The 15,496-nt window shown below is 43.7% G+C and overlaps 1 protein-coding gene across 3 annotated transcripts in view; it reads right to left on the bottom strand.

The window, feature by feature from the left end:
* LOC138963952 (uncharacterized) overlaps positions 1-15,496 on the bottom strand; it is a 124,453-nt gene that overhangs the window by 74,722 nt on the left and 34,235 nt on the right. For all 3 annotated transcript variants that reach the window (XM_070335806.1, XM_070335808.1, XM_070335807.1), the window contains 5 exons: positions 11,569-11,706; positions 4,367-4,475; positions 3,414-3,524; positions 2,714-2,914; positions 769-878 (listed from right to left, as the gene is read on the bottom strand). In XM_070335806.1, coding sequence (XP_070191907.1) covers positions 769-878; positions 2,714-2,914; positions 3,414-3,524; positions 4,367-4,475; positions 11,569-11,706 — 669 coding nt within the window. The remainder of the gene's footprint in view (positions 1-768; positions 879-2,713; positions 2,915-3,413; positions 3,525-4,366; positions 4,476-11,568; positions 11,707-15,496) is intronic.

Here is a 15,496-nt window from a genome sequence, read left to right as displayed (position 1 = left end):
CAAATGTCTTTTCTAGCAGCTCTAGCCAGGTTGTATGTATGTCTTTAGTGACCCAAATGTCTTTTCTAGCAGCTCTAGCCAGGTTGTATGTATGTCTTTAGTGACCCAAATGTCTTTTCTAGCAGCTCTAGCCAGGTTGTATGTATGTCTTTAGTGACCCAAATGTCTTTTCTAGCAGCTCTAGCCAGGTTGTATGTATGTCTTTAGTGACCCAAATGTCTTTTCTAGCAGCTCTAGCCAGGTTGTATGTATGTCTTTAGTGACCCAAATGTCTTTTCTAGCAGCTCTAGCCAGGTTGTATGTATGTCTTTAGTGACCCAAATGTCTTTTCTAGCAGCTCTAGCCAGGTTGTATGTATGTCTTTAGTGACCCAAATGTCTTTTCTAGCAGCTCTAGCCAGGTTGTATGTATGTCTTTAGTGACCCAAATGTCTTTTCCAGCAGCTCTAGCCAGGTTGTATGTATGTCTTTAGTGACCCAAATGTCTTTTCTAGCAGCTCTAGCCAGGTTGTATGTATGTCTTTAGTGACCCAAATGTCTTTTCCAGCAGCAGCATTTACCTCCTCAATAACAAATCACTTGAGTGGGAGAAAAAAAGCAGTCTTTGCATTCGTTTGTGATGTGACTGTTGTGAGCCACCGCCGTGTGTTACACCTTTACTTCATACATGATAGTGAATACCTGAATACCACTATTTGACTAAATAAAATTTGTGTTCACAGAGAGACAAAATGTCAAAGGCAGACTGTATGTTCCTGGCTTCACTAACCTGCTGAGGTTGACCGAGATGGGTTGCTTGGGGATGACACGGTTGGGCAACCCAAAGTGGGCCTCCCCCTCCCTGCACACACGCTGGATGTACTCCCTTTGTTCCTCAATCTGAAACAAGCCGCAACAATACTTACACTTTCACCAGTCACAGAAGAAAAAACCACCAGCAGGGAGTACTGAAAACAAGCAACCTCATCTCCTCGAACATTTTTCTATATACAGGTGTTTGTGACAGTTCCTGCTGCCTGACAGGCACTCAGACCTGTTTACCCCCATAAGTGTTTTGGAGTAATGCTCAGCCCCAAAAATAGTAATCCTGGCACAAAAATAGTAATCATCCAGCATTCGTCGCCAATTACAACGCACATGACAACTGTGTCTGCGAAACGCAATCATGCACATATATCCATCATTCACAAACAAAACACATCAGTCAGTTTTTGTAGTCATCATAATTTCAAAGAAGATCACATCAAAAGCACATGAAAAAAACAATGCCAAACATGTGAATTAATAAAAAATAAAAAATAAAAAAGTTAAATTTTTTTTTAAACATTTCTATCATTTATGTTCCTCTCAGTAACTGAATAACTGAAAGTAACACCTTATAGAATTGAGAAGAAAAAAATCTTCAAAAGTCCCGCTTCATCTTTTAAGTCCTTGTTTCAAACTCAAAGCCACTGTCATGAGTTACTTTACACCACTGCCCATATTTCTGACTGCCAAGACGTGTCAAGTGGAAAACAAAGAAAAATAATAAATTATTATAATGGGCACCTGGTTAAAAAGTAAGCTTAGCACCCCACCTTTGGCGATTTTGGAATCCGGGAACATGCCACGAAAAGCCTGTGAAAGGGAGTTTGCAGTCGCTAGAGGCAGGTTGAGTTCAGCGATCATCTCACACATTGTCACCTCTGCACGAGTAACTTGCCGCTTCAGATCGGACACTGGCCCTGTCTCTTCTTTGTTTGGTGCAACAAAGCCTGTAATGGCTGGCTGAGTTCTCTAGGCAGTTGAACGACCGACAGCATGTTTGTGATACTGCGTTTCGGTGTGCTTGAAGCAGTCATTCCCCCCCCCCCCCCGCCCCCCGTGCGAGCACGCAAAATCCTTGCAGCACAGTTTGCAGTAGACGTGATGAGCACCCTTCGACGAAGGTCCTAGAAACGTCCACTTTTCGGTGTATTCTTTTTGAAATTTCTGCTTGGTTGGAGGTTTCTTCTTAGACCTCTGTCTTCTTTTTCCGAGGCACTCGATTCTCGACTTCTCTTCATGTTGGCAGAGCGTTGGTTAAAATTTACGGTTCGGAACACGGACAAGATTTTAAAATGTTGGATCGGAAGCGGACAGCGACGGAAAACGGAAAACGTAACCTGGACGTTTCGAAAATCGTAGTCTTGACACGGATAGCGGAATGGCGTATTTTTTGCAGAAAATCGTGATAAATTACGCCAAAATCGTAAGGGTAAACAGGTCTGGGCATTGATGAAGATGGTAAAGTACAGCATGAACAATTAAAAAGCATTGTATTTTCAATGTAGACAAAAGAATTTCAAATAGGTAGAGTGGTTTTTTCAATAAGCAGATATGATAATTTTTAAACACACTCTTTGATGCAATCCTGTGACAAAGCTGTTTGATTCTTACCGTAAATATGCTCCATGTCTACATGTACAATTAGCGATTCATGGTTCAATAAGCAGCAATCCCTTATATTAAGTTAACATTTCGGAGACCGTCTTGAACTGCTGCTAAAGAAGCAAATCTCACTTATTTTTCAAATAAAATAAAATAATATTTTCGTTGTTTTACTCAAGTAATTACAAAAGTGTTGAAATTTTTTTGGACACAAAAGAATCAGACAATTCATCATCACAGTTATACTGTAGCAAAACACTGTGCACAAAACTCCCAGCCACCACCATCACCACACGGATCTTTACCTGTCTGTCCAGAATGTCCTTCACAATTGAGGACTCGGCCTGCAGAATGGAGCATTCAGCCCTGAAGGTCTTGATGAAGTAGGCTGCCTCAAAGTCAAAGCGCGGTCGGCGATGCATGACTTGGGTTATGGTCGCAGCTAGCGCTCGTCTCTCGTCACGGTCCGTCACATGCTGGTAGGCCTCATAGTAACAGTCCAACAGCTGCAGTAAAGGACATCAAAAACATCATGACTGTGAGAATTTCGAAATCGAATTTCCCTTTTTTTTCATCCATTAAAAGGAATGGTTCTCTTGGCTCTACATACCAAACGGGCCAATGGATTCCACAAAAATGTTAATTCAACTTTGTTCAGTTCAGTCCCACACAAGGAGCTAGGGTTAAAAACACCGTCTGTCAAGGAGGGACATGCACATGGCAGAAAGTGTCTTAAATTCTGTTTGCAGCTTGTTCGGTTCATTTCTAATATCTTAATTAAGGTAATGGTTAGGTCAAGCAAACCCATGGAGACAGTGTGCACATTTACTGAATGAAGCTCAGCAAAAGTGAATAGGTCTAAATGTGGTTTGTAAATATCACAGCATTTAACCTGTCTTCCCAAACCTAAACACTCATGATTTTGCAAGAAAAAAAAGAAGAAATTTTGTAAGCTTCATTGTAACCGAGTTCTAAAACGGCAAGTAGTTGCTTGAATCACCAGACCTCTCTTTTGCGCTCCAGGAAAGCCGATTCATTGGTCCAGATGTCCAGTAGAATGCCGAAGCGGTCAACGTCCTGGTGGGCATAGCTGGGGATGTCAAAGTCACCTGCATCCTGCGAGCAATGTGATTAATTAACATTATTAACACCACTATTGTTAATTTTTTAAGAGCCTGTATGTATTTGATGCTAATGTTTATATGCTCAAAAGGCAATAAAATCCAGACCTTTTTATTAGTTTGTTTTAAAGGTTTGAACAATTTTCATCAACCAAAGAGTAAACCACACTAAATAATGAGCATTATTCTTGTCCTATTTACAGACTACAGGAAAGGGTTTCAAAGTGTCAACATTGAATACACATTGTTCGGAAATAACTGTGTCATGATTTTCAATGTCTGTGGCAGAGTTATGCCCCAAACAGGGAGGGAAGCAAGCGAGTCCAAGCGACAACATGCTACTGACCGGCTTGGATTTGCGATCATGGCAAACAGCTAACTCTGATATGCATGTTATGCAGTGCCCGCTCATGATACCCTTTTCTTTCAAAAATATGCACATGCACGAGTCGATGCTGATCGCTTGCAGTGATGGCGAAGCACATGTGTTTTCCTAAGCTCATGTGACCTCGAGCCAATCCCATATGATCTCAAAACACGTTGTCAACTATCACTTCTGGCCAGCGATCATTGCTGCAATGAATCATGAAATCCGATGAATACATTTTCAAAGGAATTAAGTATCATATTGAGCGCACACAGCATAACATAAACATTAGAGTTAGTTCTTCGCCACGATCGCGAATCATAAGGCGATCAGCAGCGTATTGTCGCTTCAACTTGCTTGCCTCATTGTTTGGGGCATAACAGGCCACACTCTTTGAAAATCATGAGTTATTTCCTGAAAATGTCTATTGAAAGTGTCAAGCTTTGACTTGAAAAAAATGCAATACTGACCGTTCGTAATCGGCGACCGGAGTCAGACTCTCTGGTCCTGACACAACGATGTTCCCTGTCCTTCTCTATGAAGTGAGTAGCCATCAGCAGAAGGTCTTTCTCCACTTGTCTGTAATGTAAAGAAATACAACAAGAATGCATCATACATAGTTATTTCTTTCTTTCAAAACAGCCAATAAAGTGTCTTTCTCCACTTGTCTGCAAACAAATTCAATAAGCATGCAACATGCATAGTCATTTCTTTCTTTCTTTCAATGCAGCCAATCCAGTGCAACTGCAAGCAGGGATGTCGTTAGGCATCGGACATCGGATATAGACCGATTGAAAGGCTCAAATGTCCGATTCATTCATTCAGCCGCATGCGGTCAGATGTCCTATTGTTTTGAACTGAGCACTGTCATTGTCCGATAAGAACTCCATTCCTTTGGACAGCGTGATATTCAATATTTTCCGTCCATGATACACATTTTCAAAAAGCGACCGAGCAATCTCGCGTACAGGTGCACTGAAGTTGTGCAGTGCTGATCTTGGATTTTGGGGAATTCCGAACCGTTTGCGATATGAGCCGTTTGGGTACACCCGACTGCAGCACACTAAAGTTAAGGGCAGAATATACCTGCGCTGTTTCAGCGTCACAGACGACGCACTGCATATTATTGATGCTGCGATTGGGATTATGACGAGTACTTGGCCTGTTTTCCTTTCACGCAACGTGTAGCGGGCTGGGATACGCTGCAGTGCGTCGTCTGTCCTGCTGAAGTTACATAGGTGAGCACCAGGCCTTAGGAGTACGGGAGACAACTCCAACTGACTATAAGTCTTGCGTCTGCTTTTGGTTTCAGTTTGTGACATTTTGACGAAGCGCATTGAATTATGCCACCGAAATAAAACTAAGGCCTACCAAAGATCAACACCTGCACAAGCTGATGACCTTTGGCTTTTCAACGGCATCCTGTGATACAACGAATAATGTAACAAAAACGAATAATGTAACAATTGTTACATTATTCGGGGGCCGTCCCCGAATAATGTAACAATTGTTACATTATTCGTGGCGGATGTAGCTTTTCCTTGAAATTGCTATCGAGATTTTCTCTATAAATATAATTCACTAGGAAACACTAGACTGATAATGATTGTGATGCACACAAATTCGTGCGTAATGATGCGAATGACCCTTCACCCAGTGAGGTCAAGAACAAAGGGTTTATAAGAGTGTCCAGGAGAAATTATTTTTGCTTTCTTACATTCGAGGTTTTTCTTATCGGGAGACTCCGGATATAAGAATTTTTTTTTCTTATGGGAGGAAAAACAAATGTCATCATATTTTTGGAAATGCATTGCATTATATGCCCGCAGGCAGGTGCATGAATGTGTATGTGATAATGAATATTTATGTTTGTAAATGTGCGTGCGAATTAATATGTGTATTTTTTGGGAATCAGAAAATGATAAAAAATAAGATGAACGTAATTTTGGATCGTTTAATAAAAAAAATAATTTTAATTTCAAGTTTCTGATTTTTAATGACCAAACTCATTCATTAGTTTTTAAGCCACCAAGCTGAAATGCAATACCAAAGTCCGACCTTTGTCCAAGATTGCTTTGCCAAAATTTCATTCAATTTGATTGAAAAATGAGGGTGTGACAGTGCCGCCTCAACTTTTACAAAAAGCCGGATATGACGTCATCAAAGGTATTTATGACAAGACTAACAACCATGCAACACAAATATCCCCCATCATGCTAAAGGGAGATAATCAATGAAACACAAGCCTTATGATCAGTCAAGTTCATTTTTACTGGACTGATAAATCAACATAGGTAAAGGTTTCGGCATAAAATGGGCACGGATTGGCGGAAGATACGCATGGCTAAAGGTAACTGCTTTATTGTGAAATTCCATCCCTCCAAAAGCTGGGCCCAGTTTGACTGGCAACAACGGGTCTGAGATCCACTGCAAACCTTTTTTTTTTCCTTCAGCTTCTGTTGTCTGTTGTTCTCGGAAATGTAGATCGAACGGAATAGAACGCCAACTGAATAGCGATAAGCCGTTTGAGAATGACTTGTTTGCTTAAGCCCTTCTCAAACGGCTCACTTGCAGGTTGCTTTCGCTTTATCATAAACTCATTTATAGCTAAGGCCGAAATGTATTTATCGAAAAAATGAAAAAATAGTCCGAGGATATCATTCCCAGGAACTCTCATGTCAAATTTCATAAAGATCGGTCCAGTAGTTTAGTCTGAATCGCTCTACACACACACACGCACAGACAGACAGACAGACAGACAGACAGACAGACAGACAGACACACACACACACATACACCACGACCCTCGTCTCGATTCCCCCTCTATGTTAAAACATTTAGTCAAAACTTGACTACCGTACTTTCCGGGTGACAAGGCGCTTCGTTATCTAAGACGCACCCCCTTCTTTTTAAAAAAAATTGTAATCCAGTCACCCATTGGACGCAGGGGGCCGATAGGGCGCACCAAAATGACCCAGTTTTTGCCATGAGAGGTGGTTCCCCTGTCATATCTGAGAGAGGAAACACTTCCTGCATCGGGGTCAGTGACCGGTCAGTGACCGACTTTAACTGAGTGAAAATGTGTGTGCTCTGTGTGTGCGGCCAGATCAAAGGCATTGTGATAGCTGGGTGGCCTTGTTAAAAGACACGACCTTCTTCCCAGGGGTCAATGACCCAGTTTTTGCCATGAGAGGTGGTTCCCGGCCCTGTCATATCTGAGAGAGGAAACACTTCCTGCATCGGGGTCAGTGACCGGTCAGTGACCGAGTTTAACAGAGTGGAAATCTGTGTGTGCGGCCAGATCAAAGGCAGGGCAGTACCTAGTAGCTGAAACATGCATTATCACAAGTTGTTTGACTGGTACTCAAGCGGTCTCTTTGATTTTTTTCGTATTTCATACACGGATTAGGCGCTTCGTTATACAAGACGCAGGGGTCGAACTCAAGGAAAAAAGTCGCGCCTTATGACCCGGAAAGTACGGTAAATGTAACAAGAAGGGCAAAGCCCATACGACTCACATGCTTGACCTTGACATAACCTTGACCTTCAGGGTCAAGGTCAAATAACTAAACCTAGCAATGACATCATACACTAAGAACTGCTTTACACATTTTTCCTACCAAAATACATGTGACCTTGACCCAAGGTCAAGGTCATCCAAGGTCATGCAACACAAAGCTGTTAATTCAAGACATAGGAAGTACAATGGTGCTTATTGGCTCTTTCTACCATGAGATGTGGTCACCTTATTTTGGTCACATTTCATAAGGGTCAAAGTGACCTTGACCTTGATCATATGTGACCAAATGTGTCTCATGATGAAAGCATAACATGTGCCCCACATAATTTTTAAGTTTGAAACAGTTATCTTCCATAGTTCAGGGTCAAGGTCACTTCAAAATATGTATACAATCCAACTTTGAAGAGCTCCTGTGACCTTGACCTTGAAGCAAGGTAAACCAAACTGGTATCAAAAGATGGGGCTTACTTTGCCCTATATATCATATATAGGTGAGGTATTCAATCTCAAAAACTTCAGAGAAAATGGGAAAAATGGGAAAAATAGCTGTTTTTTAGACAACATTTATGGCCCCTGCGACCTTGACCTTGAAGCAAGGTCAAGATGCTATGTATGTTTTTTGGGGCCTTGTCATCATACACCATCTTGCCAAATTTGGTACTGATAGACTGAATAGTGTCCAAGAAATATCCAACGTTAAAGTTTTCCGGCCGGCCGGACGGCCGGCCGGACGGACGGACGACTCGGGTGAGTACATAGACTCACTTTTGCTTCGCATGTGAGTCAAAAAGAGTGCTGAAGGTTTTGGTTGCTTTTTAGATGTTTGTTTCTTTTTGTGTGTGTCCTATTTGGAACTAAATTAATAAAACAATGTATGCAAAAATGTTCGGTGAATATATATATGTACGTTTGTTAAAGCATGTGTGTGTGCACATGATTTTGGAGCCATTCCATGGACAGTGTTTTGCACAAAATTATGATGTCCTATTGAAAATTCTGAACTGCTGTCAAATGTCCTATTGATTCTGAAGAGCTCAGGACATTTGTCCTATACAGGCAAATCCGGATAAGACGAAATTGAAGGGACCGAATTGTTATTGTGTCCTATCCGAAATTTCGACTTGGTCATAGTACCGTGAACTACGAAAAAAATCAAAGAGACCGCTTGAGTATCAGTCAAACAACTTGTGATAATGCATGTTTCAGCTACTAGGTAAGCCTACTGCCCTGCCTTTGATCTGGCCCACACACAGATTTCCACTCTGTTAAACTCGGTCACTGACCGGTCACTGACCCCCATGCAGGAAGTGTTTCCTCTCTCAGATATGACAGGGGAACCACCTCTCATGGCAAAAACTGGGTCATTGACCCCTGGGAAGAAGGTCGTGTCTGTAAACAAGGCCACCCAGCTATCACAATGCCTTTGATCTGGCCGCACACACAGAGCACGAAGTGTTTCCTCTCTCAGATATGACAGGTTAATTTTCTTTTCCGTGACTCTGCCATGATTGTGGATGAACGCAAGACTGAACAAAGACTGAATGAGAGGCAACCCACAATTTGAATTCTTCTTCTTCCGTATAGTAACCACGTGGTTCACCCGTGAACACACACAAACACACACTGTGAGTACCACTCGCCTCTCCTTACTCCTCGCCCCCTCCTAACTTCACTTCATACTTTATTGCGTGCGGACTGACCAGTTGGTGTGGCGTCTGTGTAGAGAAGAAGGGAATAAGGTTACACAATGCGCTAGTGTGAGACGCCAAGTTTCGTGTTTCGAGTTGCTGTAGTAAATATAGAGTAAACTTTGTCTTTGGGACTGACTTTCTGTTGTGTGCTATCCGTCTTTCGACTTACGTAAGAGAAATCCCATTTCGAGCTCAGGGTACTTTGTACACATAGATAAAGAGGGATAATTCCGGACCAGAATTTCTTTGTGTGCTAAGCGAATTTTTGACTTAACCGTTTGTGAGTTAGCTGGATTTGCCTGTAGGTGTGAATTTGTAACAACATCCCTGTGCAAGTGCAAATTTGAGCTTAGATGATGAATAAGGAGACAAACAAAGGACAGACGGAGAGAGAAAATGTTGGTAAACAAGGGCCTGGGGTGAGGGGGAGAAGAGGCAAAGAGAGAGATGGAGGCAGACAGGCAGAAACAAACAAATCGACAGACAGACAGAGAGAGATGGAGGCAGACAGACAGAAACAAACAAATCGACAGACAGACACAGAGAGATGGAGGCAGACAGACAGAAACAAACAAATCGACAGACAGAGAGAGATGGAGGCAGACAGACAGAAACAAACAAATCGACAGACAGACACAGAGAGATGGAGGCAGACAGACAGAAACAAACAAATCGACAGACAGAGAGAGATGGAGGCAGACAGACAGAAACAAACAAATCGACAGACAGAGAGAGATGGAGGCAGACAGGCCAGAAACAAACAAATCGACAGACAGACAGAGATGGAGGCAGACAGACAGAAACAAACAAATCGACAGACAGACAGACAGAGATGGAGGCAGACAGGCAGAAACAAACAAATCGACAGACAAACAGACAGACAGACAGAGATGGAGGCAGACAGGCAGAAACAAACAAATCGACAGACAGACAGAGATGGAGGCAGACAGACAGAAACAAACAAATCGACAGACAGACAGACAGAGATGGAGGCAGACAGGCAGAAACAAACAAATCGACAGACAGACAGAGATGGAGGCAGACAGACAGAAACAAACAAATCGACAGACAGACAGACAGAGATGGAGGCAGACAGACAGAAACAAACAAATCGACAGACAGACAGAGATGGAGGCAGACAGACAGAAACAAACAAATCGACAGACAGAGAGAGATGGAGGCAGACAGACAGAAACAAACAAATCGACAGACAGAGAGAGATGGAGGCAGACAGACAGAAACAAACAAATCGACAGACAGACAGAGATGGAGGCAGACAGGCAGAAACAAACAAATCGACAGACAGACAGAGATGGAGGCAGACAGACAGAAACAAACAAATCGACAGACAGAGAGAGATGGAGGCAGACAGACAGAAACAAACAAATCGACAGACAGACAGAGAGATGGAGGCAGACAGACAGAAACAAACAAATCGACAGACAGACAGAGAGAGATGGAGGCAGACAGACAGAAACAAACAAATCGACAGACAGAGAGATGGAGGCAGACAGGCAGAAACAAACAAATCGACAGACAGACAGAGATGGAGGCAGACAGGCAGAAACAAACAAATCGACAGACAGACAGACAGAGATGGAGGCAGACAGGCAGAAACAAACAAATCGACAGACAGACAGAGATGGAGGCAGACAGGCAGAAACAAACAAATCGACAGACAGAGAGAGATGGAGGCAGACAGACAGAGAGAGATGGAGGCAGACAGACAGAAACAAACAAATCGACAGACAGAGAGAGATGGAGGCAGACAGGCCAGAAACAAACAAATCGACAAACAGACAGAGAGATGGAGGCAGACAGACAGAAACAAACAAATCGACAGACAGAGAGAGATGGAGGCAGACAGGCAGAAACAAACAAATCGACAGACAGACAGAGAGGGTGTGTAACCGAGTGCCGAAACACCACAATCACCTTTGGAGGCGAAGTCCAATCAAACAGGATTGAGAATTTTAGAGCTTATTTCTTAGCCCTACCAAAACTGTCATGCATTCGCAAAGGAATCCATGAACATTCAGAGAGACAAAAGCCGCCAGACCCCATCACAAACAGAACTCTACAATCCACAGGTGTTGCCTACTTCAAAGGCGAACAACTCTCCAGAGTCTGCTGTGAAGGGCAAAGGTAGTCTCCCTGTCACAGGTGGGACAAAGAGAGATAGAGACAGACAGGCAGAGACAAACAGATACGCTGAGTAGAAGGAGACTGTGAGAAACAAGGGAGAAGGTTTACTTGTCATACATTTTGCTCTGGGAAGGAAGACGTGTGCAAGAATATGTGCGTTCATGAATGGCTGTACACAAGGACTCATCAAATTCAAAAGGATATTATACAAGATGATTGTGTTTAAAAGTTCCTAACAGTTATAATTAAAGACATGACAAAGCTGGCCAGTGATTCTTTTTGCCCATGAACAGAGCGCTATACCACAGTGACTCACTTGAAATCTTCCACGGCAGAGTCGTACATGATGTAGTATCCTTTCTGGTCCTGTACATGGATACGCCCCTCTTCCACTGTGTAGAAATCATCATGGTTCTCCACATCACAGTACTCAATGAACTCGGCCTCACTGATCCTGTTATACAACAAATTGCTATTGAAATACAAATTATCTCAAGCAACAAATTATTATAACAAAATACAGATCTGAAACTTGTTTGTATACATTAATAAACAATCAAACATTCTTTTTATAGCCTGTGTAAGGTGTTGAAAAACCACTGAGTTAGACATAAGACTCTATTGCAACTATGTGCAGTACACTTGGATTATTTCCTGGCTTTGGATACAATCATTTCTTACAAACACGACAAAACACAATCGAAAATGTTAATAATAAATTTTCATTTGATTAATATACTTACCCAACTCACATAGCAATTTACTTCAGTTTAGTGCTAGGACGCTGAACTACGCTTCACTCTGGTAAGGGGGGAAGTAACCCTAAAAAAAGACGGCCTTGACCGGTCAAGGTCATAGCCAGATCGAGGCTACCTCCCTACATGAATTGCGCAAGCATGCTCTCGCCGCCATATTGGATTCTTTCCGCCTGAAGCGTTCTCTTTTTAAGGGAATCTATAGAGGGGTAGGCGGGCGGGACTTTACTATGTGAGTTGGGTAAGTATATTAATCAAATGAAAATGTATTATTAAAATTTTCGATTAAATTACATATCTTATACTGGTTGGTCCGGTGTCAGAATAATGTGACTGGGTGAGACATGAAGCCTGTGCTGCAACTTCTGTCTTGTGTGTGGCGCACGTTATATGTCAAAGCAGCACCACCCTGATATGGCCCTTCGTGGTCGGCTGGGCGTTAAGTAAACAAACAAACAAACAAACATATCTTATCCCAACTCACATATATATAGCAGATTGCTAATTAAGGTGGTGGGATGCTCACCCTATGAGCTAGGCAATAACTGCCCTGCTGCTACCATTGCTGGTAGCGCATGGGTACCGTCCTGTCGCGCACTGGAAATGTCGCGCAGGTAGTAGTTGATAAAGACGTCCTCTGATCTCCAGTAGGCGGAGTCTAGGACTTCAGATAATCTTCCTGATTTTAGCACCATCTTAGATATGTCCTTATCTCTCTTTGTGTTCAAAGACGATAAGAGTATAGCTTTTGTTTGTGATCTTTAACCCCTTGTGTGAGACAGGAAGGAGCATAGTGATCTAACTGGTCAGATTCATAAGACTCGGTCGCCTGTGGCGAGAATCCTATAAAGAGGAAGAACTTCGACCATCGGAGATGGTTGTCCTGACTTCTGATTCTTGGCTAAGAAGTCTGGCCGGAAACGGAGTGAGATAGAAATTAATATTTCAAACGGCAGAAATTAATATGTAAGCGCCTAGGGCTATATCTAGATTAGGCGCATAAAAATGATCACAATAAATGAATAATAATAATAATAATAATAATAGAGCGTTCCTATTGAATACTACGTCTCCCAGTAAGCCGGAGAGTGCGTGAATCTCGCTACCTCTGCGTGCTGTAGCTAGAAGTAAAAGGGAGAGCGTTTCGCGCGTCAGGTTTATGAAGGCTAGCGGACGGTAGCGGTTCGAAATCTGTGGAGTGTAGAAACTCCAGTGTACCAAAAGACTCGGACTTGACCAGCTGTGACGTTTTGGTTATGAATCCTATCTAGCCTATGGTCTCTCTGTTAAGAGAGACCTGTAATCTTATAATGCGAGCTAAGTAAGTCACGCTGATAAGATTAGGAAGAAACATTGCCTAATTCGGGTGGCCTAGGAGTAGGTCCATGTTCTATCTCGCACAGTCTGGAAGGAGCCCAAGGGAGAACTGTCCAAGTTACGAACATGCCCCCCCCCCCCCCCCCTTTTTGCCTTGTCTCATAAGTCTTATGAGTGAGGAGGAAGGCCCCGTTTGCGAGAGTGTGACAGAATGTCACTGGTCTTTTTCAAAGAAAAGGATGAATTCCTGAGAGTAAATCAAGCTCCAGGGAAGACAACCGTTGTCCTCAATGGCTACGGGAGTGGTATCAGTGAGAACTATATACCCGTGTCCCTACGCGGTGGCTTGAAAGAAAGGGGGGGTGAACTCCGGTGAAACCGGAAGTGTAACCCTCGTGGGAGCGAAGTACTGCTGCAGATGTTGTGTTTGAGTAAACGACAGTACAATAGCTGAAGCCGTAAGCCGCAGCTTGAATGTTAAAGAGATCGCCTGCCGGGCCCGTGTTCCAAACGGTCACCCATCCCGGTAGTAACCGGGCTCGATGCTGGTTAACCTCGGTGGTCGGAAGAGACCATGTTGTTGCCTTTGGCTGTAAAGGAGAAAGTCAATGCCATGGCTGCAAAGAAGCGGGTATACTTTCTCTGTTGCAAAAGCAGGGGTGAAAAGTCGGGAGTATTGAAAACCTGATTGCCTGTTAGTTCTGTGTTAATCCAGCCCGCAATTGGGGAAGACACGTATGGGTATCAGTAACCTGATCCGCTCTCAGACCATGCTCCTATCAATTCCCGTCCCAAGGGAGGGGTGAGTGAGCGTCTTATGAGTTTTCAGTTTCCCCGATGACTGTATGGCTAGAGGCATTACGTGGAGCTAGTTCTGAAACCTTGGGAAGATATCTTCAAGGGAAGAGAACTTAAGGCTTTGGAATAGAGGTGGCCGCTGTATAGCCAAGGTCGTTCCATTAACTGGTACTTCAAGTGCTGGTAACCTGAAGTTCGATATCCACCGAGGGTAAAGGTAAGCTGTACCTTCTTCTGCCTTTGTGCGGAAGTGACTCAGCCTATATATTGTCGCTAGAAACCGTGCAGATCGAGGGATCTGAGTATGTATCCGAAGCTGAATCCCTGAAACTGGAGTTTCGTGATTCAGCCTTCGTTGGGCTTAATCCAGAGGAAAAGAGGGGTGGCGTGGAAGCACGGAAGTGCCTACCGGAAGCTCACCGCCGCTTTGACTAGCATCGTCATAGGCGGTGTCAACCGGAAGTGAGGGCGCTTGAGAGGTATATCCTCTGCTAGCTTCCTCTCTCGAGATTACTTCCTGCCCCTTGGACGGAAGTGGGGACCGCTGTGCCAATCTGTATCCTGACTAGACCAGACCGGCGTTGCGTGTCTTCCGTTCTAAGAGCAGGCACCTGCGTGGTGGCTACCTGTCTTGTGATGGTTACCGCTCCCGTGGCGTAAGTGTGGACCGCTGTGCCAATATTGCGTCCGTAGAGCAAACCGGCACGTGAGTGTCTCCCGTTCTAAGTGCAGGCCCCTGCTGGTCGTAACCCTTGCAAGCCTCCTGCCTTGTGACGGCTTCCTGCTCCCGTGGAGGAAGTTTGGACCGCTGTGCCGATATTGCGTCCGTAGAGCAAACCGGCACGTGCGTATCTCCCGTTCTAAGTGCAGGCCCCTGCTGGTCGTAATCAAGAAAAACTGGAATAATCTCACCAAATCTCAGCCGGGAAGCTAAGACAAAGACGGGTGACCAGGGTATGTACTGCCGAGAAAGCAGTGGGCTATCAGTAGCCCGAGCGTAGTCGAAAACACGTCCTCAGTCTGTCAACGCTGAAGAAGGAATGAATCCAATATGGCGGCGAGAGCATGCTTGCGCAATGCATGCAAGGAGGTAGCCTCGATCTGGCTATGACCTTGACCAGTCAAGGCCGTCTTTTTTTAGGGTTACTTCCCCCCTTACCAGGGTGAAGCGTAGTTCAGCGTCCTAGCACTAAACTGAAGTAAATTGCTATGTGAGTTGGGATAAGATATGTAATTTAATGTGCTCACCCTCTTTCTCTCTCTCTGACACACACACACACACACACACTCACGTGCGCACTCCACATCACGTCACAGATTTGCAAACATACCGATTAACAAACAATTAAACAAACTGTGATGGGGTGGCGTTGA

Source organism: Littorina saxatilis, linkage group LG4 (genome assembly GCF_037325665.1).
Source record: "Littorina saxatilis isolate snail1 linkage group LG4, US_GU_Lsax_2.0, whole genome shotgun sequence".
Classification (NCBI taxonomy): Eukaryota; Metazoa; Mollusca; class Gastropoda; order Littorinimorpha; family Littorinidae; genus Littorina; species Littorina saxatilis.
Note: the sequence above shows the minus strand (reverse complement) of the source record. Positions and strands in the feature narration are given on the sequence as shown.